This window comes from Anomaloglossus baeobatrachus, chromosome 4 (assembly GCF_048569485.1).
Source record: "Anomaloglossus baeobatrachus isolate aAnoBae1 chromosome 4, aAnoBae1.hap1, whole genome shotgun sequence".
NCBI lineage: Eukaryota > Metazoa > Chordata > Amphibia > Anura > Aromobatidae > Anomaloglossus > Anomaloglossus baeobatrachus.
In genome coordinates, this window is record NC_134356.1 from 632,531,883 (window position 1) to 632,557,917 (window position 26,035).

Below are 26,035 nucleotides of genomic sequence, written 5' to 3' on the forward strand. Positions count from 1 at the left end.
ATTCCACAGATTTTCAATGATATTCAGGTCTGGGGACTGGGATGGCCATTCCAGAACATTGTAATTGTTCCTCTGCATGAATGCCTGAGTAGATTTGGAGCGGTGTTTTGGATCATTGTCTTGCTGAAATATCCATCTCCTGCGTAACTTCAACTTCATCACTGATTCTTGCACATTATTGTCAAGAATCTGCTGATACTAAGTTAAATCCATGCAACCCTCAACTTTAACAAGATTCCCGGTGCCGGCATTGGCCACACAGCCCGAAAGCATGATGGAACCTCCACCAAATTTTACTGTGGGTAGCGAGTGCTTGTCTTGGAATGCCGTGTTTTTTGCCTCCATGCATAACGCCTTTTTGTATGACCAAACAACTCAATCTTTGTTTCATCAGTCCACAGGACCTTCTTCCAAAATGTCACTGGCTTGTCCAAATGTGCTTTTGCATACCTCAGGTTACGGTTTGTGGTGTGCTTGCAGAAACGGCTTCTTTCGCATCACTCTCCCATACAGCTTCTCCTTGTGCAACGTGCGCTGTATTGTTGACCGATCCACATTGCCACTTATGCAGCAAGATGAAGCTGCAGGTCTTTGGAGGTGGTCTGTGGATTGTCCTTGACTGTTCTCACCATTCTTCTTCTCTGCCTTTCTGATATTTTTCTTGGCCTGACACTTCTGGGCTTAACAAGAACTGTACCTGTGTTCTTCCATTTCCTTACTATGTTTCTCACAGTGGAAACTGACAGTTTAAATCTCTGAGACAACTTTTTGTACCTTCCCCTGAACAACTATGTTGAATAATGTTTGTTTTCAGATCATTTGAGAGTTGTTTTGAGGAGCCCATGATGCCACTCTTCATAGGAGATTCAAATAGGAGAACAACTTGCAAGTGGCCACCTTAAATACCTTTTCTCATGATTGGATACACCTGCCTATGAAGTTCAAAGCCCAATGAGGTTACAAAACCAATTTAGTGCTTTAGTAAGTCAGTAAAAAGTAGTTAGGAGTGTTTAAATCAAGAAATTGATAAGGGTGCCCATACTTTTGCACCGGTCAAATTTTGTTTAAATGCGGATTGCACATTTTCTGTTAGTACAATAAACCTCATTTCAATCCAGAAATATTACTCAGTCCATCAGTTATTAGATATATGAAACTGAAATAGCTGTTGCAAAAACCCAAATTGTTATAAAGAAAAAAGGTTAACATTAATAGGGGTGCCCAAACTTTTTCATATGACTGTAAGCACACCCTATGGGTGTATACCAGAACTGCTCGTGGTTCTGGGTGCATATTGCACCTGACAGGTTCCTTACTTAACGCACTACTTTGGCATTGGGCTTTGGATTTTTCTCAGCGCTGGAGTGTACGTCCCCTGCCCCCTGTATTATACTCACCCTCTCTTGTTTTCATGTTTTTATGGCGTTGCTCTGGGTCGGCGGAAGTGCAGAAGCTATTCTTCTGATCATGCGCAGTGCACCTCACTGAAGTCAAGGTGTGTACACCCGACTTCGGAAGTTCAATGTGAGTGACCAAAGCCGTGCAAATACTTGAGATTTCCAGAATCTGGCGGTGACGCCGCCTCACAGAAATCATGTTGTTATTTTGCCCAAAGGGGCGTGATAACAGGAAAAGAGGGTTGACTAGTCTGGGGAAAAAATACCCCATCGACTAGTCACAGGCATAATTAGCATAGTAACTGCAGTGGTTATAGGATTCATTATTAATTCGCATATCATGTCCTAAAATTAAGATGCCGCTGTCAGAGGATGACAGTAGCATCTACATGGTTAACAGCAGCGGGTGGAGCTCAGCTAAGACATTGATGCCAGTTAATTTAGCCAGAATTTGCAGCAGGGTCAGCTTCTGAACCTACTACACACACCCTGATCTGTTCCATGACTGATATATCCACCATAGGGTTTTATGGGGGTTAAAAAGAATCAGGTTTCTTCAGTGATGTAGAGGGCAGAGACCCTGATTGCAGTGATGTATCACTGAGATTACTGGGTTCTCCAATTGTGATCTAATCACAGCTTTCTCTGTGGCAGATCCAGCAGAGTGCAGAATGCTGAGCTGTGTATAACCTCACACACCACTGATTAGCAGCTTTCTGTGTACACTGTATATTGACAGAAAGCTGCTAATCAGTGGTGGGGTTGGACCAGGAGGCAGAAGTAATTTTGTCATGTAGCGATAATTTTCTGCTGATAAACCACTGATTATATTGAAACTATAAGGCTAGGGCCCCACTTTGCGTTCTACTACTTGCAGTTCAGAACGCACGTTTTTGGCTTAATTGATTTGACCAAAGTTGCCTTTTTCAGAAATTTAGCGCTGAAAACGCATGTGTATTTACCGCGTTTTTGATGCGTTTTCAGCGCATTTTACATGCTTTTCCACCTGCGTTTTGATAGATGCGTTTTGAACATCTAGACACAGCTAAATAAAGTTTAAATAGTCAAACTCAATGAAAAAATTGGAAAAAAAGAAAGAATCCTATGTTTTTGAAAAAAATGATGAAAATAGATTAATATAATGAAATTATAGCGGTAATATGATATTTAATGGAAAAATTGCAATAATTTATTAAAAAAAGAGAATTTTGTTTACTTACCGTAAATTCTTTTTCTTATAGTTCCGTATTGGGAGACCCAGACCATGGGTGTATAGTTTCTGCCTCCGGAGGACACACAAAGTACTACACTAAAAAGTGTAGCTCCTCCCTCTGAGCTTATACACCCCCTGGTGAGCAGACCCAGCCAGTTTAGTGCAAAAGCTGAAGGAGAATAGCCACCCACAAGTAGAACAGAGCAAGAGCCGGAACAACCGGAGACTCTGTCCACGACAACAGCCGGTGAGAACACGCGGAACAAGAAAAAATTGCCAACAGACAACAGGGAGGGTGCTGGGTCTCCCAATACGGAACTATAAGAAAAAGAATTTACGGTAAGTAAACAAAATTCTCTTTTTCTTTATCGTACCTTTGGGAGACCCAGACCATGGGACGTTCCAAAGCAGTCCCTGGGTGGGAAATAAACAGAATAAACTAAGAAGTAGGCAGAACCTAACTTCACAAATGGGCGACAGCCGCCTGAAGGATGCGTCTGCCCAAGCTCGCATCTGCCGAAGCATGAGCATGCACTTGGTAGTGCTTCGAAAAGGTATGCAGGCTAGTCCAAGTGGCAGCCTGACAGACTTGTTGAGCCGTAGCCTGGTGCCTAAAAGCCCAAGAGGCACCGACAGCTCTGGTCGAATGTGCCTTGATCCCCGGCGGGGGAGGCACCTGAGTACTCTGGTAGGCGTCCGAAATGGTCGATATAATCCAACGGGCTAAGGTCGGCTTAGAAGCAGAGAGACCCTTGCGCCGACCTGTGGTTAGCACAAAAAGAGAAGTGCACCGCCTAAGTGCAGCGGTGCGAGACACATAGATCCGGAGAGCACACACCAGATCCAGAGTATGCAGCGCTTTTTCAAAGCGATGAACAGGAGCCGGACAAAAGGAAGGTAGGGTAATGTCCTGGTTAAGGTGGAAAGGAGAGACCACCTTAGGAAGAAATTCCGGAGTCGGACGGAGAACCACCTTGTCTTGATGAAAAACAAAAAAAGGTGACTCCGAAGAGAACGCAGCCAAATCAGAGACTCTCCTGAGGGAAGTAATGGCCACCAGAAAGGCCACTTTCTGTGAAAGACGATACAATGAAACTTCCCTAAGAGGCTCAAAGGGGGGTTTCTGCAAAACCGTGAGAACCAAATTAAGGTCCCAGGGATCCAAGGGCCGCCGGTAAGGCGGAATGATGTGAGACGCGCCCTGCATGAAGGTGCGGACCTGAGCCACCCGAGCGAGACGCTGCTGGAACAGAACAGACAGAGCTGAGACTTGTCCCTTGAGAGAGTTGAGGGACAGACCTAGCTGCAGACCGGACTGTAGAAAAGACAGAAGGGTCGGCAAGGAGAAAGGCCAAGTAGGATGGCCGGTAGAGCGACACCAGGATAGGAAAATTCTCCAAGTCCTGTGATAGATCTTAGCGGAGGAAGACTTACGGGCCTGAGTCATAGTGGAGATGACTTCAGGAGGAATACCAGAAGCCGTCAAAATCCAGGACTCAAGAGCCACGCCGTCAATTTGAGAGCCGCAGAATTCAGGCAGAAAAATGGACCTTGCGAGAGAAGGTCTGGACGGTCCGGGAGATGCCACGGCATCTCTACGGACAGGTGGAGCAGGTCTGGATACCAATCTCGCCTGGGCCAGTCCGGTGCAATGAGGATGACTCGACGGCCCTCCATTCTGATCTTGCGCAGGACTCTGGGCAAGAGAGCTAGAGGGGGAAACACGTAGGACAGACGAAACTGGGATCAGTCTTGAACTAGAGCGTCCTCGGCGAATGCCTGAGGATCGTGGGAGCGAGCCACGTAAACAGGAACTTTGTTGTTGTGACGGGATGCCATTAGGTCCACGTCCGGCGTGCCCCATTTGCGGCAGATTGACTGAAACACTGCCGGGTGCAGGGACCACTCGCCACCGTCCACGGTTTGACGGCTGAGATAATCTGCCTCCCAGTTTTCCACGCCTGGGATGTGGACTGCCGATATGGTGGACTTGGAGTCCTCCACCCATTGAAGGATGCGTTGTACCTCCAACATTGCCAGGCGGCTGCGTGTCCCGCCTTGGTGATTGATGTAGGCAACCGCTGTCGCGTTGTCTGACTGGACTCGAATGTGCTTGCCCGCCAACAGGTGGTGAAAAGCTAGGAGAGCTAGAAGCACGGCTCTGATTTCCAGCACATTGATTGAAAGGGCTGACTTGGACGGAGTCCAAGTGCCCTGCGCTCTGTGGTGGAGACATACCGCTCCCCAGCCGGATAGACTGGCATCCGTGGTGAGGATCACCCCTGGGACAGAGAGAGGGGCCGAAGCCACCACTGAAGAGAGCTCCTGGTCTGTGGCGACAGAGCCACTAGCCTGTGTAAGGAGGAAGGCCGCTTGTCCCAACAGCGGAGAATGTCCAGCTGCAGGGGGCGCAGATGGAACTGGGCAAAGGGGACACCTGAGGGTATAACGGCGGGGCCTCAGCAGAGAGCGCACTGCCAGTTGGAGGGACTGCTGTTTGACTAAGGGCAACTTCACAAGTGCTGGCAAAGTCTCGAACTGCATCCCTAGGTACGTGAGACTCTGGGTCGGAGTCAGGGTGGATTTGGGAATATTGACCAGCCACCTGAATTGGGCTAGAGTGGCGAGCATGAGCGAGACACTCCGCTGACAGTCTGCGCTGGATGAAGCCTTGACTAGAAGGTCGTCCAGGTAAGGGATCACTGCCAACCCCTGAAGGTGCAGAACCGCAGTCACTGCAGCCATGACCTTGGTGAATACCCGAGGGGCTGTGGCCAACCCGAAGGGGAGAGCCACAAATTGGAAATGATTTTCTCCGATTGCAAAACGTAACCAACGCTGGTGTGAGACTGCAATTGGCACATGCAGATAGGCGTCTCTGATGTCGATGGACGCCAGGAAATCCCCTTGGGTCATTGAGGCAATGACTGATCGCAGAGACTCCATGCGAAAGTGCCGCACCTGAACATGCTTGTTGAGAAGCTTGAGATCCAGGATGGGCCGGAAAGTACCGTCCTTTTTGGGGACTAGGAAGAGATTTCAGTAGAAACCTCTGAACCGTTCCCGGGCGGGCACCGGTACAATTACTCCGTTGGCCTGCAAGGATGCCACGGCCTGTGAGAAGGCGGCGGCCTTGGAGCAGGGGGGGGTTGAGAGAAAAAATCTGTTTGGCGGACTGGAAGAAAATTCTATCCTGTAGCCGTGGGAGATGATATCTCTCACCCACTGATCGGAGACGTGTTGAAACCAAGCGTCGCCAAAGTGGGAGAGCCTGCCACCGACCAAGGACGTTGCTGGAGCGGGCAGATAGTCATGAGGAGGCTGCCTTAGTGGCAGCACCTCCTGCCGTCTTCTGTGGACGCGCTTTTGGGCGCCAGTTGGATTTCTGGTCCTTGGCTGAGTTAGTGGACGAGGCCGAAGGCTTAGAGGACGACCAGTTGGAGGAACGAAAGGAGCGAAACCTCGACTGATTCCTACCCTGGGCAGGTTTCCTGGCTTTGGTTTGTGGCATGGAAGTACTCTTCCCGCCAGTAGCTTCCTTAATAATTTCATCCAGCTGTTCTCCGAACAGCCGGGACCCAGCAAAAGGGAGCCCAGCAAGATACTTCTTAGAAGAAGCATCTGCCTTCCACTCTCGAAGCCACAAGATCCTGCGGATAGCGAGGGAATTAGCCGAAGCCACCGCAGTGCGGTGAGAAGCCTCCAGCATGGCAGACATGGCATAGGATGAAAAAGCTGAAGCTTGGGAAGTCAAGGCAACCATTTCGGGCATAGATTCCCTGGAGAGGGAATGCATCTCCTCTAGAGAAGCAGATATGGCTTTGACAGCCCACACTGCTGCAAAAGTCGGGGAAAACGAGGCCCCCGCCGCTTCATATACGGATTTGGCCAGAAGGTCAATCTGGCGGTCAGTGGAATCCTTAAGGGAGGTGCTATCAGCCACCGACACAACAGTCCGGGCTGAGAGCCTAGACACCGGGGGGTCTACCTTTGGGGACTGAGCCCACTCCTTGACCACCTCAGGTGGAAAGGGAAAACGGTCATCAGAACCACGCTTCGGGAAGCGTTTGTCATCACAGGCCCTGGGCTTGGACACAAACTGGAGTGGTTAAAGAACACACTCTTTGCCCTCTTAGGCGAGGTAAACTGGTGCTTTTCTGCCAGAGAGGGTTGCTCCTCTGATACTGGCGGATTAAGATCCAGAACAGAATTAATGGAAGCAATCATGTACCTAAGATCTGAGTCACTTTAGGACAGATCAATGGGGTACATGGAGTTAGCCTCCGAGCCCCCTGTAAAGGCATCCTCCTCATCCTGCGAGTCCGCTCTTGAATCAGAGCCGCGGGAGGAGGAGGGAGAGGGAACCCTACGTCTCTTCTTAGGAGGACGGGGTCTGGGACCTGATGATGAATCCTCTGTGAGCTCCGGTCCTGAGAGAGCCCTAGCAGCAGAGGCACCCTGTGAGGGGGGCTGATGCATATTCAGCAAAGTCCTGGACAGAAGTCCCATGGACTCAGCAAAAGACTGGGAGATAGACCTAGAAAAGGATTCTACCCAGGCCGGGGGCTCAGCCACAGGAGCAGGAGCAGCCTGAGAGACCACTGGGGGAGAGACTCCAGGCTGTGGCACCGCCAAGGTAGAGTAGGCATCACAATGTGGATAGGTGCTCGGTTCAGCAGGAGCTTACATGCAGCGCATACAGAGTAAAGCTTTGGAGCCTTGCTCCTCGTGTGAGACATGCTGCTGGAGTGGGGGCTCTGCAAGAGAATGAACCCCAGAGAGTATATCAGAGGTCCACAACCAGATCCAGTTGTGGCTTACCAGACCGCTGTGCTGTGCAGAGCGGTGTTGTGTGCCCTCCAGATCCCGAAGCCCGGACCCTCAAACACAGCACCTCAGCAGGGATGCAGAACGCAGACCAACGCTGAGAGAACTCTGAGAAAAAGGCCGCCGGAGCGAAGAGAGGGGGCGGGACTTGCATGAAGAGCGGAATCTGGAGAGCCAAGAGACCTACAGGGGAGGATACACGCACAGCAGTGGGGAGTGTCCCTCCCCTGTGCAGAACGGCCGCCGGGAGGAGCCGCGCTGTCCCTCTGCATGAGTGACATGCTAGGGCAGTGAAACGAAACTAGGCCTCCGGCGAAGCCGGGGCCTAAATTTGAGCGGCGAGGCCGACGCGCAGGCACCATCGGCGCGGTTCTCGGGCGACAGCTAGAGAACCTGCCGGAAATGTCAGAAAATACAATAAGCACACTCTCCCCCAACAATAAAGCACAGGGACCCCCAAATATAAACGTCTCAGGTACTTAGCTGCTGAGACGCAGGGCCATGTCCCTGGGGATGAGTGCTCCGGTCCAGCAGGGTCCTGAAGGGCTGTGGATGGAGACCGGTCTCCTGCCAGGCATGGAGACCGTGCTGGCTCCCACTTCAAGCCAGAGCCCAGGAGGGATGGTGAAGGAGCACGGCATGTAAGGCTCCAGCCTAGGAAATCAACCTTACAACACCGCCGACACAGTGGGGTGAGAAGGGACATGCCGGGGGTCCAGACGTGGACCCACAGTTCTTCAAACTCATTCCAAAAGGGAAAAATCATATGAGAATGCATGTGTGGATGTATGCCTCCTGAACACAAAGCGATAAACTGGCTCGGTCTGCTCACCAGGGGGTGTATAAGCTCAGAGGGAGGAGCTACACTTTTTAGTGTAGTACTTTGTGTGTCCTCCGGAGGCAGAAGCTAAACACCCATGGTCTTGGTCTCCCAGAGGAACGATAAATAAAGCTTATTTTTAATTGTCGGACTATGTGTGTGTGTAAAGGGACATATGAAATCATTATTTTGAAATCCAAAACGCATGTTTTCTGCACTGGAAAAGCAGGTAAAACGCAAGAATTTGCTTGATTCTTGTTTTTTGCCATTTCTCATTGACTTCAATGTTAGCAAAACGCACCCAAAATGGCGAAAACAACTGACATGTTGCTTCTTTGAACGCATGGTTTTTGCCACAAAATATGCAAATTAAACGCAGTGTTTAGAAACGCGAAGTGGGGTCAGGAAATCCACTTTTTCCATAGACTTTGCTGGTAAATCAAACCGCATGACTTTTGGCAGAAAAAAGGTGCTTCTCAAAACGGACCTAAAAAGCACCTAAAACGCAGGTGGAAACGCAAAGTGGGGCCCTAGCCTAACAGCCTAAGAAGTGACACATCGCTGGAATCAGGGTTTATGCACCTATATCATGCTGTTCTCAGATTACAAAGCAAAAACCTGCTTACAGATTTCATAGAGGACACTGCCTTTAAAATTCATATATCAGAACAGACATTGCTTCCAGTTTTTGCCTCTGTAGCCATGTTAACAATACCTTGCGGATATCTCTTTTGCAGCGGAGACCCCAGCCTCTCTTGTCTGTGCGGAAGATCTCGGTCTCGGGGTAGAGCCGTTTGGTGAAGCCCTGGTTCTGGCAGTACTCCCCTGCAGGGCACACCTGAGGGTGACACTCGTACAGCAACATGCGGTTCAGACATTGGGAGTCCAGGCCACAGGGGGCTTCATCAGTGGGACGACAATTACAACGAGGTATTTCAGAGACATCGGCCAACTGGATCTGGACTTTCCCCACCGCTTTATTGTTCTGTAGAAAAGACATTACATGTAAAAGTACTAAAAGGACGAGTCTGAATTGTGGCATTATTGCCCCATTATGGAAACTGGGAGAAAAATATACAGTGTGTAAAGCTCGATTTCCCCTTTGGTGGCGCTGCAGGGAAATTATATACTTCGAGATCAACCCCTTTCGGCTTGGATGACTCTGGAGGAGCCACCACAACTACCGTATATACTATGAGTGAACGGACAAGGTGCAGATATCCCAGCCCCCCAAAACAAGCATCGTACTGTAACGTAATCCTCCCCAAAAATCTGTCCTGTGTGAATCTAATCTTAAAGGGGTTTTCCAGACGATCAAAATAACACTTGGAAAAACACAGGCTGAGTAAAGAAGAAGAGTAATGATCATCATCTTCACCGATCCGAAGCTGGTCCCATCCCCGCGCTTACCAGCTCTCTGTGCTTTTTGATCCCGTTTTCAGCATGCCAGAAATGGATACCCAGCCAATCACTGTGTAAGGCGGGTCTCCACTGTGATCAGTCATTGGCTCAGGAGGCATTTCCTGAGTAAAGACGGGTCTGGGATAAACAGAGCAGTGGAACCCTGGAAAGTGTCGGAACGTCAGAGGTAGAGGACCAGTGAGGGGAGGACATTGTGTCTTGTACTGTTTCTAACTGGTCTGAGCTTCTTTTAAAAGGGTTTTACCATGTTTTGACGTTATTTTCTATCCACAGAATCTCCTGATCGCTGGTGGTCTATCAATGCCCCAAACTACACTCTTCAATTCTGCAAGAAGAGCATGGTGGCTCAGTGGTTGGCACTGCAGTCTTGTGGTGGCTCAGTGGTTAGCACTGCAGTCTTGCAGCGCTGGGGTCCTGGGTTCTAGTCCCACTAAGGACACCATCTGGAAGGAGTTTGTATGTTCTCCCCGTGTTTGTGTGGGTTTCCTCCGGGTTCTCCGCTTTCCTCCCACACTCCAAAACACATACTGATAGGGAATTTAGATTGTGAGCCCCAATGGGGACAGTGTTTCCAATGTATGTAAAGCGCTGTGGAATTAATAGTGCTATATAAGTGAATAAATATTCTTATTATTATAAGCAGAGGCAGCTTTGCAGGCAAGAAGGGGCAGAGAAGCCAGCTTTAGAGCAGCGTTTACAAGCTCTATAACAAAAAGCTGTTGGCGCTGAGTTCCTTGTACAAGAAATTGCCCACCTGTGATAGACACACATAAAACGTAAATAACAAGGTTAGGTTGCAATTTAGCTACTTACCGTATTTTTCGTTTTATAAGATGCACTGGATTATAAGGCTGTGTGCCCACGATCAGTGTTTGCTGCGTTTTGGATGTAGCATGCTTCAGCTGCGTCCACAACACTGCGTTGTACAGTGCAAGCACAGTGGATGGGATTTCTGGAAATCCCGGGCCCATTATGCTTGTTTTTTCCACAACAAACACTGACCTGTGGTGCGGCTTTCCAGACCACAGCATGTCAATTGTTTGCTGCGGATTTGCATGGGTCCTCCGTAGGGAGAACACAAGAGAGATCCCAGCGCACTGATCCCTGATCGTGGGTACGAGCGGCTGCGGTCTCCTGCGTTCTCCTGCGGAGGAGACGCGTGGCTCCGCAGGTCAGGACCCGTTGCGTCCAGGACACAGTGAGTCCTGATCGTGGGCACATACCCTAAGACGCACCCTAAATTTGAAGGCGAAAAATGGAAAAAAAAATGAATTTTAAAATTAGGGTCCATGTTATAATCCTAGTGCCTCTTATATTAGCTCACCAGGAGAGAGCAGCGGTGGGGGAGTGGCTCCGGAGGGTCTCAGGAACCACAGTCTGCGATGCTGCAGGTTCCCAGGAGGGGGTGTCGCGGCTCAGGAGGGTCAGTGAACGGAGGGTCAGCGATACTGAGGGCTTGTGGGGCAGGCACCATTGATCTGCCGACGGTTGACGCAATAGACTTCAAGAAAATGGTTGTGGAGGCGACGCGTGCGCAGATTGACCTCCACGGCCATTTTCTTGACATCCATTGCGTCAACCGCTGGCGATTCAAAACAGTTCGTATGCAGATCAATGGCACCCGCCGCTGCGACACCTCACAAACCCACAGTATCACCGACCCTCCATCCTGTGACCCTCCTGAGTTGCTCCACTGCAGTGACACCCCCTCCTCAGAGCCCTCATATCACCGCGCCACCATCGTCGCCCCAATAAACAACATCCGTATTATAAGATGCACTCCCATTTTAAAGGGAACCTGTCACCACTTTTTTGGCGTATACGCTGCGGCCACCACCGGGCTCTTATATACAGCATTCTAACATGTGGTATATAAGAGCCCAGGCTGTTGTGAGAACATAAAAAACACTTTATAATACTTACCTAACGGTCGCTCGGTTGGCCAGATGGGCGTCTTCGTTTTCCGGTGCCGGCGCCGCCTCTTTTGGTCATCTTCATCCTTCTTCTGACTCTTGTGTGCATGACGCGACTACGTCATACACACTCGCCGGTCCTGCGCAGGTGCACTACAATACTGTGATCTGCCCTGCTCAGGACCTGGTGAGTGTGGATGACGTCAGGCACGTCATGCACCGCGGCTAGAGAAGGAGGACGAAGATGGCCGAAAGAGGTGGCTCCGGCACCAGAGAACGGTGCATTGCGTTACGGCGTTTATCGAATGGGTTAATTAATTTTACACTGTGATAGGTCGCACCTTTATGAATGCGATGAAACAAAATATGTTCAGTTTCTATATCTTTTGTTTTTAAAGGGAGAAAAGAGGAAAGAGGATGACTAAAATTTTTATATTGTTTTTTGTTTAAAAATTATATATTATTTTTTCATATTTTTACTTTACTTTCTTTTTTACTTGAACCTGCAATTGTCCAATCCGATATACGACAAAACCACTGGATTGCAGTATCTAGTGAGCACTGAGGTCACCTTTCAAGGAGTACCAAGATGGCAGTGATAGTGGGGTCTTCGATAGGTTCCCAGCTGCCATGGCAAGTAACCAGTGACCCAGGATCACACCATGGGTGGGTTGATGTGAGCCAGTGTGCGTGAGCACCAGCATCCACGACTTCTAAATACTGTTGTCAGAGTTTAACTGGTTAACAGCAGCGATCAGAGCTTAGCTCCGGAGGCTGCTGTTCGACACCAACTATGTAATATAGCTGGCAGCATCCACAAGAAGAGAGCTCAGATCCTGAGCCCTCTTTGCATAATGGCACCCCCGCCATCATGAGCGTGAGTTTGGCTTGAGTATAATTTTGATAGTCTGGAAAACCCCTTTAGAAGCCACAACCCCTATAATATAAGGATCTCGCACCTTTATGTGCTTGTAAGGAGGAGGTTTCCTGGAGCTGCGCTCTACCTCCAGAGCTTCCTTACTTTCTCGCTGTGCCTTCAATTCCTGAAATCTCTTAGCAGCTTCTTCAAGAGCTGATGACAAATCACACATAATGATGAGTAAAATAACCAGACGAGAAGAGAAAAGCGTAGAGAACTCGGACGTCTTATCGATCAAACCCCGCACTCACCTTTCTTGAAAGTTTTATTAATACTGGTCTGGCCGTCAGCAAAGCTTTTATCCCCTTCTACGTAGGGAAAAACGCGACCCTGGTGCACCCAGTAGTAATCATTTGAGCCAAAGAAGAAAACTGGAAAGTCTCCGATGTCATGTTTCAGTCCTTGGATATTAAATGGAACAGACTTTGGATTGCAGATCTCAGCAGGCCACCACCTGGAAAGTAGAAGTGGTAAAGGATATGACAAGGAAGGCAAGGATTACATGTGTTTCTAACAAACCAAGCACTGCAGAGCACTGAAGGTGACCACTAGGGGGTCAAGAAATTTGGACACGAAATGAGGAACATGTTCTATGGTTTCTATGTCCCCCGCCCATGAAGTTTCCGAATACTTTTCATTGCAGCTCACTACCTTTTTGCAGTAGTGTGCAAAAAGAGGATTTCTTTGGGACTTACTTAGGATTCCTTTCTCGTAGCCTTCATTGGGGGACGCAGAAACCATGGGACATGTTGGTTCGTGTCCAGCTTTCGTGACTACCTGGGAACATGGAATCACCAGAGCATTGAAGGTGACCACTCGGGGGTCACGAGATTTGGACACAAACTGAGGAACATGTTCCATGGTTCCTGTGTCCCCTGCCTATGAAGATTCCTGTGTCCTCCGCCCATGAAGGTTCCTGTGTCCCCCGCCCATGAAGATTCCGAATACTTTTCATTGCAGCTCATTACCTTTTTGCAATAGTGTGCAAAAAAGGGAATTTTGTTTACTTACCGTAAATTCCTTTTCTTCTAGCTCCTATTGGGAGACCCAGACAATTGGGTGTATAGCTTCTGCCTCTGGAGGCCACACAAAGTATTACACTTTTAAAAAAGTGTAACCCCTCCCCTCTGCCTATACACCCTCCCGTGCATCACGGGCTCCTCAGTTTTGGTGCAAAAGCAGGAAGGAGAAAACTTATAAATTGGTCTAGGGTAAATTCAATCCGAAGGATGTTCGAAAAACTCAAGACCATGAACCAAAGGAACAAATCAACATCAACAACATGTGTACACAAAAGAACAACCAGCCCGAAGGGCACAGGGGCGGGTGCTGGGTCTCCCAATAGGAGCTAGAAGAAAAGGAATTTACGGTAAGTAAACAAAATTCCCTTTTTCTTTGTCGCTCCATTGGGAGACCCAGACAATTGGGACGTCCAAGAGCAGTCCCTGGGTGGGTAAAAACAATACCTCAATAGAAAGAGCCGAAAACGGCCCCCTCTTACAGGTGGGCAACCGCCGCCTGGAGGACTCGCCTACCTAGACTGGCGTCTGCCGAAGCATAGGTATGCACCTGATAGTGCTTCGTGAAAGTGTGCAGACTAGACCAGGTAGCCGCCTGACACACCTGCTGAGCCGTCGCCCGGTGCCGCAATGCCCAGGACGCACCTACGGCTCTGGTAGAATGGGCTTTCAACCCTGAAGGGAGCGGAAGCCCAGAAGTACGGTAGGCCTCGAGAATCGGTTCCTTGATCCACCGAGCCAAGGTTGACTTGGAGGCCTGAGAGCCCTTGCGCTGGCCAGCGACAAGGACAAAGAGCGCGTCTGAACGGCGCAGGGGCGCCGTGCGAGACACGTAGAGCCGGAGTGCTCTCACTAGATCCAAAGAGTGCAAATCCTTTTCACACTGGTGAATTGGATTAGGGCAAAAGGAAGGCAAGGAGATATCCTGATTTAGATGAAAAGGGGATACCACCTTAGGGAGAAATTCCGGGACAGGACGCAGAACCACCTTATCCTGGTGAAAAACCAGGAAGGGAGCTTTGCATGACAGCGCTGCAAGCTCAGACACTCTCCGAAGTGATGTGACTGCCACAGGAAGGCCACCTTCTGAGAAAGACGGGAGAGAGAGACATCCCGCAGCGGCTCAAAAGGCGGCTTTTGAAGAGCCGTCAGGACCCTGTTAAGATCCCAAGGTTCCAACGGACGTTTGTAAGGTGGAACCATGTGGCAGACCCCCTGCAGGAACGTGCGGACCTGCGGAAGCCTGGCTAGACGCTTTTGAAAAAACACGGAGAGCGCCGAAACATGGCCCTTGAGAGAGCCGAGGGACAAACCCTTGTCCATTCCAGGTTGTAGGAATGAAAGGAATGTGGGTAAGGCAAACGGCCATGGAGGAAAACCGTTATCAGAGCACCCGGATAAGAAGATTTGCCAAGACCTGTAATAAATCTTGGCGGACGTAGGCTTCCTGGCTTGTCTCATGGTGGCAATGACATCCTGAGATAACCCTGAAGACGCTAGGAGCCAGGACTCAATGGCCACACAGTCAGGTTGAGGGCCACAGAATTCAGATGGAAAAACGGGCCTTGTGACAGCAAGTCTGGGCGGTCTGGAAGTGCCCACGGTTGACCCATCGCGAGATGCCACAGATCCGGATACCACGACCGCCTCGGCCAGTCTGGAGCGACGAGAATGGCGCAACAGCATTCGGACCGGATCTTGCGTAGTACCCTGGGCAGCATCGCCAGAGGTGGAAACACGTATGGCAGTCGAAACTGCGACCAATCCTGGACCAAGGCGTCCGCTGCCAGAGCTCTGTGATCCTGAGACCGAGCCATGAAGGCCGGGACCTTGTTGTTGTGTCGTGACGCCATGAGGTCGACGTCCGGCGTTCCCCAGCGGCGACAGATCTCTCGAAACACATCTGGGTGAAGAGACCATTCCCCCGCGTCCATGCCCTGACAACTGAGAAAATCTGCTTTCCAGTTTTCCACGCCCGGGATGTGAACTGCGGAGATGGTGGAGCCTGTGACTTCCACCCACTGCAGAATTCGCCGGACTTCCTGGAAGGCTTGACGACTGCGAGTGCCGCCTTGGTGGTTGATGTAAGCGACGGCAGTGGCGTTGTCCGACTGGATTCGGATCTGCCTGCCCTCCAGCCACCGATGGAAAGCCAATAGGGCTAGATATACTGCCCTTATCTCCAGGATATTGATCTGAAGGGACGATTCTATTGGATTCCAGGTTCCTTGAGCCCTGTGGTGGAGAAAAACCGCTCCCCAACCTGACAGGCTCGCGTCCGTGGTGACCACGGCCCAGGTTGGAGGTAGGAAGGATTTTCCCCGAGACAGAGATGTGGGTAGGAGCCACCACTGAAGTGATGTTTTGGTTGCAAGGGAAAGAGAGATGTTCTTGTCGAGGGAAGCCGAACTCTTGTCCCATTTGCGAAGAATGTCCCATTGGAGTGGCCGTAGATGGAATTGCGCGAACGGCACTGCTTCCATAGCTGCAACCATCTTCCCCAGGAAGTGCATGAGGCGCCTTAAGGGGTGTGACTGACTCCGAAGAAGTGATTGCACCCCCGCTTGCAGAGAAAGCAGTTTGTCCCGCGGTAGCTTGACTAACGCTGGCTGGGTATGAAACTCCATCCCGAGGTAAGTCAGTGATTGGGTCGGCGTCAACTTGGATTTCGGGAAATTGATGATCCACCCGAACTGCTGGAGAGTCTCCAGAGTGACAGAAAGACTTAGTTGACATGCCACCTGAGAAGGAGCCCTGACTAGGAGATCGTCCAAGTAGGGGATCACCGAGTGGCCCTGAGAGTGCAGGACCGCCACGACGGATGCCATGACTTTGGTGAAAACCCGTGGGGCTGTCGCCAGGCCGAAGGGCAATGCGACGAACTGGATGTGTCCCCGTTCCCCGATGGCGAAACGCAGGAAACGTTGATGTTCGGGTGCGATCGGCACATGGAGATAAGCATCCTTGATGTCGATCAATGCTATGAAGTCTCCTTGTGACATCGAGGCGATGACCGAGCGGAGAGATTCCATCCGAAATCGTCTGGTTCTCACATGTCTGTTGAGCAGCTTGAGGTCCAGAACAGGACGGAATGACCCGTCCTTTTTTGGCACCACGAACAAGTTGGAGTAAAAACCGCGACCACGCTCCTGAAGGGGAACGGGAATCACAACTCCATCTATCTTTAGAGCGGCCACTGCCTGAAAAAGTGCGTCGGCCTGTGCGGGGGGTGGGGAGGTTCTGAAGAAACGAGCCGTAGGTCGAGAGCTGAACTCTATCCTGTAACCATGAGACAGAATGTCTCTCACCCATCGGTCTTGAACGTGTGGCCACTAGGCGTCGCCAAAGCGGGAAAGCCTGCCACCGACCGAGGATGTGGCTAGATGAGGCCGAGAGTCATGAGGAGGCCGTCTTGGAGGCAGTGCCTCCTGCGGCCTTTTGGGGGCGTGACTTGGACCGCCACGCATAGGAGTTCCTCTGGCCTTTCTCCGGCCGGTTGGACGAAGAGGATTGGGACTTGGCGGAGGGACGAAAGGAACGAAACCTCGATTGGATTTTTCTCTGCTGAGGTCTCTTAGGTTTGGACTGGGGTAAGGAGGAGTCCTTTCCCGAGGATTCCTTAATAATCTCATCCAACCGTTCGCCAAACAAACGGTCGCCAGAAAAAGGCAAACCAGTTAAGAACCTTTTGGAAGCAGAGTCTGCTTTCCATTCGCGCAGCCACATGGCCCAGCGGACTGCCACGGAGTTAGCGGATGCTACAGCCGTACGGCTAGCGGAGTCCAGGACGGCGTTCATGGCGTAGGACGAAAATGCTGATGCCTGAGAGGTCAAGGAAGAAACATGTGGAGCAGAATTACGCGTGACAGCATTAATCTCAGTCAGACATGCCGAGATTGCTTGGAGAGCCCACACGGCCGCAAAGGCCGGGGCGAAAGGCGCGCCCGTGGCCTCATAAATAGACTTCACCAAGAGCTCTGTCTGTCAGTGGCATCCTTCAGGGATGAGCCATCGGCAACAGACACAACAGACCTAGCAGCCAATCTAGAGACTGGAGGATCCACCTTGGGAGAATGTGCCCAGCCCTTAACGACTTCAGGTGGAAAGGGATAACGCGTGTCAGTGAGCCGTTTAGCAAAGCGCTTGTCCGGAACCGCTCTGGGCTTCTGGACAGCGTCCCTGAAGTTAGAGTGATCAAAAAACGTATTGCGCGTACGTTTGGGGAATCGAAATTGGTGTTTCTCCTGCTGAGAAGCCGACTCCTCTGCAGGAGGAGGCGGTGGTGAGAGATCATTTACTAAGGCGTCCCCCTCAGGGGTATCAAGGTTAAGGGCGAAGTCAGGGTCAGAGCCCTGAGCTCCCACGTCCGCCTCGTCGTCCTGAGAGTCCTCAAGCTGGGATCCAGAGCAGCGTGAGGAGGCCGGGGAAGAGTCCCAGCGAGGCCGCTTAGCCGGTCTGGGGCTGCGGTCCGGGCAGGAGTCCTCCGCCTGGGGCCTAGGGGCTATCCTGGGAGCTCGCTGCGGCGCGGACCGAGAAGGGCCTGGAGGAGACAGACTAACAGGGGCCGGGGCCTGTGAAGGGCCCGGTCTGGACTGCAAAGCCTCAAGCAGCTTAGATGACCATTTGTCCATAGACTGTGCAATGGACTGAGAAAGTGACTGAGAGAGTTTCTCAGCGAAAGAGGCCAACGACGGTCACTCTGTCCCTGCAGCCTGCTCAGGGGGAGCAGGGGGATCTACATGAGCCGAGGGGCCCACAAGTGCCCTAGGCTCCGGCTAAGCAAGCGTGGCAGGAGTCGAGCATTGACCACAGTGAGGGTAGGTGGATCCCGCAGGCAACATAGCCCCACAAGAGGTACAGGCCGCGAAAAAAAAATCTGTGCCTTAGTAGCTTTGCTCCTTGTGGACGACATGCTGTTGTCTCTTAGGAGAGTGACCACTGAGGGTATATAGGAAAAGGGTATACAGCCTTTCCGAACAAATATATATATCTATTATATATATATATATATATCCCGGCACCCTAGGGGGACCAGCACCGGGTGACCGGTGTGGCTTACTAACCGCTAACGAGCGGAGTGTGTCCTCCAGATTCCCTGTCGTGGATCCCCCGGAGCTGCAGAGCTTTGCTGCTGAGTAGCATCCACCGGCAGAATGCTAAAAAATGGCCACTGGAGCTCTCAGGGAGGGGGGGGGGCGGCGCTAGCAAAGAGCGGGAATCTGGAGTCCCCACAGTGGTCAATGAGGGGGGAGGGAAACATGCAAGATGCTCCAGCCCTCAAAGCCGACGTCATGTCGGCAATCCCGCCCTAACCCCTGACAGGCAAACTGAGGAGCCCGTGATCCACGGGAGGGTGTATAGGCAGAGGGGAGGGGTTACACTTTTTTAAAAGTGTAATACTTTGTGTGGCCTCCAGAGGCAGAAGCTATACACCCAATTGTCTGGGTCTCCGAATGGAGCGACAAAGAAAAGATTTTTTTGGGGGGACTTACCATAAGATTCTTTTCTTGTAGCCTTCACTGGGAGATGCAGGAACCATGGGACATGTTGGTTCGTGTCTAGCTCTCATGACCACCTGGGATCATGGAATCACCAGAGCATTGAAGGTGACCATTCGTGGGGTCACAAAATTTGGACACCAATTGAGGAACATGTCCCATGGTTCCTGTGTCCCCTGCCCATGAAGGTTCATGTGTCCCGCACCCATGAAGGTCTCTGTGTCCCCCGCCCATGAAGTCTCTGTGTCCCCCGCCCATGAAGGTTCCTGTGTCCCCCGCCCATGAAGGTTCCTGTGTCCCCCGCCCATGAAGGTTCCTGTGTCCCCCGCCCATGAAGGTTCCTGTGTCCCCCGCCCATGAAGGTTCCTTTGTCCCCCGCCCATGAAGGTTCCTGTGTCCCCCGCCCATGAAGGTTCCTGTGTCCCCCGCCCATGAAGCTTCTGAATACTTTTCATTGCAACTCATTACCTTTTCATAGACTCAAGTAAGATATACAATATGGCGAGCACTTACCTGTAATTCCCAAGCTTAACCCACACGATCTGCTTGTGGTGCAGCTTCTTTCCAGTCCTGCAGTCGTTGCAGCTCCACGACCCTTGTGGCATCTCCACGTTGAGACAGGAGGGGTGGAAGGCGGCTGGACAGGAGTCACAGCACAGCAGTTTGCCGCCTCCTCGGATAAACAGACAACTTTATTAAGACCTCCGATTAAGGTGTAATGGTAACTCTCTTGGGTGTCTGGAGCAGCCCCCATCAATAAAAAGGTTGCAAAGCAAAAGAGGAGATTAAATTTACTGCTACGAGTGTAGGTTTAAAGGGGTTGTTTGTATCCATAGAATAGCAGATTGGTGAGGGGGTCCGACACCCGAGACCACCGAGCTATTACCGGCAGGAGGTACACAGTGTATGGAACCAGAGTAGCAAAACTCTGTGCACCAACTAGTGGCCATTCTTGGTACTGCAGCTAGCTATGTTTTTTTGGCTCCAAGACCAGTCACTGTAGGACCTGGGGGGGTGTCATATATCGAACCTCCACTGATCTGATAATCCATATCAAAATCCTGGACAACCCCTTTAAAAATAAACTAGTAGCGAACATCTAAAACCTCCGTAACTATAGTGTTATGGAGTTCGGGTTTTTACACCACTTCATTTAGGTGTTTTTCACCGTGGTCAGGACGGATTAACAAGTGAAGGGGCTCACCCCTGAACATCACTTTACACCCCGATATCTCTGCATAAAAGGTCAAGTTACTTTGCCAATGATTAACCCCACTGATGCCAAATGACATCCTTTACAGCCCCAGGGGGCATGAAGCGCCCCAATGTTACTACTGATGTAACTGATCCCCGATTCCTCATGTCGGCTCCTGATAATGAACTTTGGATTTTGGAAGGTTCGTTTTGTGGTTGGAGCAGACACTGAAGCGGCAGGGGCTTCCGGGGAGATGTGACGCAGAAGACTTATACAAATACCCGAGCTTTTATGCAGCTGATACCTGGACAGTAAAATGATGTTGAAAGGTGAAATCACGAGTTCCAAGCACAATTTTTGGGCACTTGCTGACGCCTTGATGAAAAGGGGACATTACTAATTACAGTCTTGTACCCTCTGATCAAAGGCGCAAATAATCATAAAACAATACACAAGCAAAAAAAAAACAAACAAACACCTGGGAGAACCAAGGAACCAAATCTAGAAATGTCAGAACCGTAGTAACACACAGGAAGGTAAAGGAACACTAAACCTGGAGGGAACAGTCCCGGAGCTCCGGTATTCTGAGCCTCACTGTTTACAGGATTTTCTGTATGTTTACAAAACAGATACATCTTGTAGAAAATCCTGCAAATACCTCTGAGGTTATTTCATTGACTTTCATAGTGGCTGATAGTCTTTTATGTGCTACTGCAGACAATGCAGAAGGGTGGAGGCTCCTGCTGCAGTCAGACATGGGACAACTAGGAGAAGGGAGGATGTGGCAGATCATATATACTTCTTTATATATTTTCACAATTTTGAATGTAGACAAAATAAGATCTAAGCAAAAGCAGAAACTAAAAGGAAGACCTGGGATATATGTTTGGGGCATTTTTTAGGTTTAGCGTTCCTTTAAAAAGGGTTTTCCAGGCTTGTCATAATGATGTCCTATGCGTAAAGTAACAGTCATCATAATTTATTTTATTTTATAAATCAATAGTAAACATGAAAATAAGCAACTCTACAATATATTTTACTAGCTGTATTACCCGGCGTCGCCCGGGATAGTAACTGTCTCTGTCCCAGTCTCTGTATGTCTGTCTGTCTGTCTCTCGCTATATCTCTGTCTGTCTGTCTCTGTATCTCTTTGTCTGTCTGTGTGTCTGTCTGTCTCTATCCATGTCTGTCTCTGTCTGTCTGTCTTTGTATCAGTCTCTAGGTCTGTCTGTCTCTTTCCCAGTCTGTCTATTTTTCTGTCTCTCTGTCTTTGTTTGTCTCTCCCTTTCCCTGTGTATTTGTCTGTCTCTTTCCCTGTCTGTCTCTTTCCCTGTCTCTTTCCCTGTCTGTCTTTTTCCCTGTCTGTCTCTTTCTCTGTGTCTTTCCCTGTCTGTCTCTTTCCCTGTCTGTCTCTTTCCCTGTCTGTCTCTTTCCCTGTCTGTCTCTTTCCCTGTCTGTCTCTTTCCCTGTCTGTCTCTTTCTCTGTCTCTTTCCCTGTCTGTCTCTTTCCCTGTCTCTCTGGACTGATCTTCCATTCTTAAAATTCTCAATTCATGGGTAAAATATATATTTTGTGAAGACAGATATTCCTATTATGGGGATAGCAGTTGGCACTTGGTGCTTTCAAAACTCTATAGAGAGGAGGAGCTAGAAACATCATATTACTGAGATAGGAGATGGCAGTTGGTGCTTTTAAAACTCTATGGAGGGGGAGGAGCTAGAGACATCCCATTACTGAGATAGGAGATGGAAGTTGGTGCTTTTAAATTCTATGGAGAGGGAGGAGCTGGAGACATCCCATTACTGAGAGAGGAGATGGCAGTTGGTGCTTTTAAATTCTATGGAGAGGGAGGAGCTGGAGACATTCTATTACTGAGAGAGGAGATGGCAGTTGGTGCTTTTAAAATTTTATAGAGAGGGGAGGAGCTAGAGACATTCTATTACTGAGAAAGGAGATGGCAGTTGGTGCTTTTAAATTCTATGGAGAGGTGAGGAGCTAGAAACATCCCATTACTGAGACAGGAGATGGCAGTTGGTGCTTTTAAAATTATATGGCAAGGGGAGGAGCTAGAGACATTCTGTTGCAGGTTCTGTAGAACTTTATTAGCACCAACTGTCATCTCGTATCTCGGTAATTGGAAAATCTGTCTTCACTGAATACATATTTGACCTCTGACTTAAGAATTTAAGGAATGAAGGATCAGTCCTGGAGGAGAAGGAAGCAGATATATCTGATAAGATATATTACACAGTTTTTTATTTTCATGTATACTTTTCATATATACAGTGTATGTGTATATATATATATATATATATATATATATATATATATATAAAATGATGGCTACTTTTTAATATAGGTTATTAACATCAAATCGGGGGGTCCAACAGCCCAACAGCTTGCAACTTATGTGGGAATAAATAGATGGGGATCCGACACCCGCCATCACCCACCAATCAGCTGTTACTGGCAGCGGCTAAATGTACACAGAGAAAGGGGCTGAACAGTACTGCTCCATACACAGTATAGTGGCCATTCTTGAAGTGAATAGAAACTGTATGTAGTACCCAGGAACAGCCACTGGGCAGTGTGTGGCGCTATGCTGCTCCAGCTCTGTATACTGTTTATATCCAGGCGCTGCCGGTAACAGCTGATTGGTGAGTGATGCTGGGTGTCGGACCCCCATCTATCTGATTTAGCTCCTTTCTCTGTTTACATCTGTCAGTAACAGCTGATCAGAGGGGGTGCAGGGTGTCAGACCCCCATCGATCTGATATTGAAGACCTATCTTAAGCATTGGTCATCCATATAGTAAGCCTCAAAAACCCATTCAGACTATATGATGACATGGTGGGAGTACAGTGCTTTAATTTTCTCATCAAGTAGCAAAAAAACTGCCTTCAACAGTGATTTACAACATGTGCCATTATGTTCTACATAGAAAGCCGAGAATCCTTGTTTTATGATTTGTGTCTAAAAGGTAAGATATAATTAAAGGGGTCTTCTGGTAAAAATAAAAGTAATCACTTATCCATCAGATGGGTTATAACTTTTAGAATGGTGGGAGTCCCCACATTGGGACTCCCACGAATGATCAAAATGGAGAAATTCTGATTAATTGCAGCTGCAGTGGCCATGCTCGACCGCGGATCCAAACATGTCTATAGGACTGTCTGCTATTGTCTATAGGACTGTCTGCTATTGTCTATAGGACTGTCTGTTATTGTCTATAGGACTGTTGGAGATAACAGAGCACAGTGCCTAAAGAAGGAAAAGAGTGAGGACGAGCATGTGCACTGCCGCTTCCACCTAACAGGCCATCTTCGGGAATTTCGGCAGCCAGACCCCTGTTGTGGACAGCTGAGAACTCCTTGTTTTACCAGAATACGCCTTTATACAATTATTTTTCCATGACGGTAAAATGATTCTGTTTACAAATAATCGTCCCACCAAGTATCATATTGGCAGATTTGTCCTGATATCGGTCATTTTAGGACCATCGTTGGATTTTGCCACACCACGTGAGAAGATGCCATCACCACCGCCCACCAAATAGCTTCTCCAGTACCATTTGTGCGCAAATCCTATCCATTACCAGCAAAATTATATTTCCTCTTTGTGGTTCCACACCCGTATGACCTCGTGATCCAGATATTAGAGGAAATATAGAGGATAAGCCACAAAATGAACATCAACAGAGCTTACATATAGCGGATTCAGCATCAAGCCGGGAGCAGGGAGCGCAAGCAGAGGGCTGAAAATAATTGGCTCTGCAAACAAGTCGGGATGGACATAGGAAGACGTTATTTTATAACTGTCTGACCAGCGCGAGGAAGATAAAGAGATCAGAACCAGCAGACAGGTAGGAAACTATGCTAATGGGCACTGTGTAGCCTTGGAACTAGAACTAATCGGCCTTATAGCTGGTCATTTCCATCCAACACCCCCTATCATATCCATCCCCCATCTATCAGTGCCTTCGTGTACCAAAGACGTTAGTTTATTGTCGTCTGACCAGCACAAGGAAGATAAAGAGATCAGCAGAAAGCCGGCCAGACAAATAGGAAACTATGCTAATGGGCACTGTCCAGCCTTGTAACTAGAACTAATCGGCCTTATAGCTGATCAATTCCATCCAACACCCCCTAATGTATCCATCCCCATCTATCAGTGCCTCCTCGTACTAAAAACGTTACTTTATTACTGTCTGACCAGCACAAGGAAGCTAAAGAGATCAGAACCTGCAGAAAGCCGGACACACAAATAGGAAACAATGCTAATGGGCACTGTCCAGCCTTGTAACTAGAACTAATCGACCTTAAAGCTGATCCATTCCATCCAATACTCCCTATCATATCCATCCCCCATTTATCAGTACCTTCCTGTCCCCCAATCCTTTCAGTGCCATCCAACCCTTCCACCATATGCATCCCATCCCTACTATCTCATCCTATCTACATTATTCATTCCGCATCCCTCCTATATCATGTTTCACTCTGTCCCCCGTTCTCTATCCATCTCTCCAATCCTATCCTACCTTATTCCCTATCTGCTGTACCGCAACTCGTCCTGTCGTTCCCGTCCCAACCTATACTATCTGTCCCGTCCTATTTGTTAAACTTTACCCTATGTTTGTTAAATTTAAAGGGATTTTTTGGGACTTTTTCTACTGATGACCCATCCAGTACATTCTGTAGAGACTGTGCCTGGCACTGCAAAAAGTAAGAAGTATTCACTGCACGCTCAATTCTTGCTAAGGTGAAGTATTTGGTAGAAGTGATGGAAAAATGCAGTCGTCCTCCAAGGTGATGTTTCGATTTGCATGAACCTTTCTCAAAAGTCTCACAGTGCTAAACGGCACCTAGGGCGCCATTTGAGTCGAAACGTCACCTTTTGTCGCAATCTTGAAGCACTACTGCGTTATTCCACAGATATAAAATACTTCATCTGACCGAGAAATGAGCGTGCAGCGATTACTTCTCCTTGCATCTGAGGAATCTGCACAAACACCTCAAGAAACGCTGTGTAACCTCCGAATTTGATTGCATTCTGACTACAAAAAGAAAAAATCCCAAAACACTGGGTTTGGTAAAACAATCGGATATTGATGACTTTATCCTAAAAATGGTAACAAAGAAAGAGGCAGCTGCACTTTGAAATTCTAAGATATGTTAATAATGAATATAATACCAATATTCATTTATGCTAAGAAAATACATAGAAAAATTGAGATACTTTGCATATAAAAAAGGCCAGTTTTATGTGAGCCCAGCAGCCAGCATCAAGGCGTATCTCTTAATGTTGGGTCCCTATCTGCTCTAATGCCTCTTTTTGGGCTTAAAAAAACCTCCAATTTATGGGCGGATAGGAACCTACTCATAAAGGGTTAAAATTGCCTATGGCTGATAAGAAGAAGTGCTCAATCAGAAGGCATGACCCCATAAACTAAGTAAAAAGACTGATTGCACCTGTTCACGCTTGCATGTTAGAAAGTGCCAACTAAGCATGAAAAAATACATGCGGGTCATTCCGTGTCAAGTGGACCAGTGGTCCCACTCGACGTTCTCCGATTTTGCTGAAAATTTATAAGGATGTACATGTATGTTTGAAAAGAGGTTCTGTAAATTTTTAGGGCCAGATCTCAAATACATTGGGCACTGTTGACCTTTCACTGGAGGCCCCCCCCCAAGCCTGCGGCTTCAGCTAAGAGGATTTTGCAAACTTTGGCACATAGCCATTAGAGTTCTATACTGGCTATGATGCTGAAATTTGGCATACTAGCTCAACTTTTGCTGCTAAACGCGATAAAAT

The 26,035-nt window shown here is 48.9% G+C and overlaps 1 protein-coding gene across 6 annotated transcripts in view; it reads right to left on the reverse strand.

Moving 5' to 3' along the window:
- Positions 1–26,035, reverse strand: part of NSD3 (nuclear receptor binding SET domain protein 3) — a 223,786-nt gene that overhangs the window by 58,160 nt on the left and 139,591 nt on the right. For 3 of the 6 annotated variants that reach the window (XM_075346392.1, XM_075346390.1, XM_075346388.1), the window contains 4 exons: positions 19,542–19,698; positions 12,763–12,965; positions 12,552–12,664; positions 8,973–9,242 (listed from right to left, as the gene is read on the reverse strand). In XM_075346392.1, the coding sequence (XP_075202507.1) occupies positions 8,973–9,242; positions 12,552–12,664; positions 12,763–12,965; positions 19,542–19,698 (743 nt within the window). Of the gene's footprint in view, positions 1–8,972; positions 9,243–12,551; positions 12,665–12,762; positions 12,966–19,541; positions 19,702–26,035 lie in introns of all 6 variants that reach the window. The other 3 variants (XM_075346391.1, XM_075346389.1, XM_075346387.1) reach the window with 1 other exon arrangement.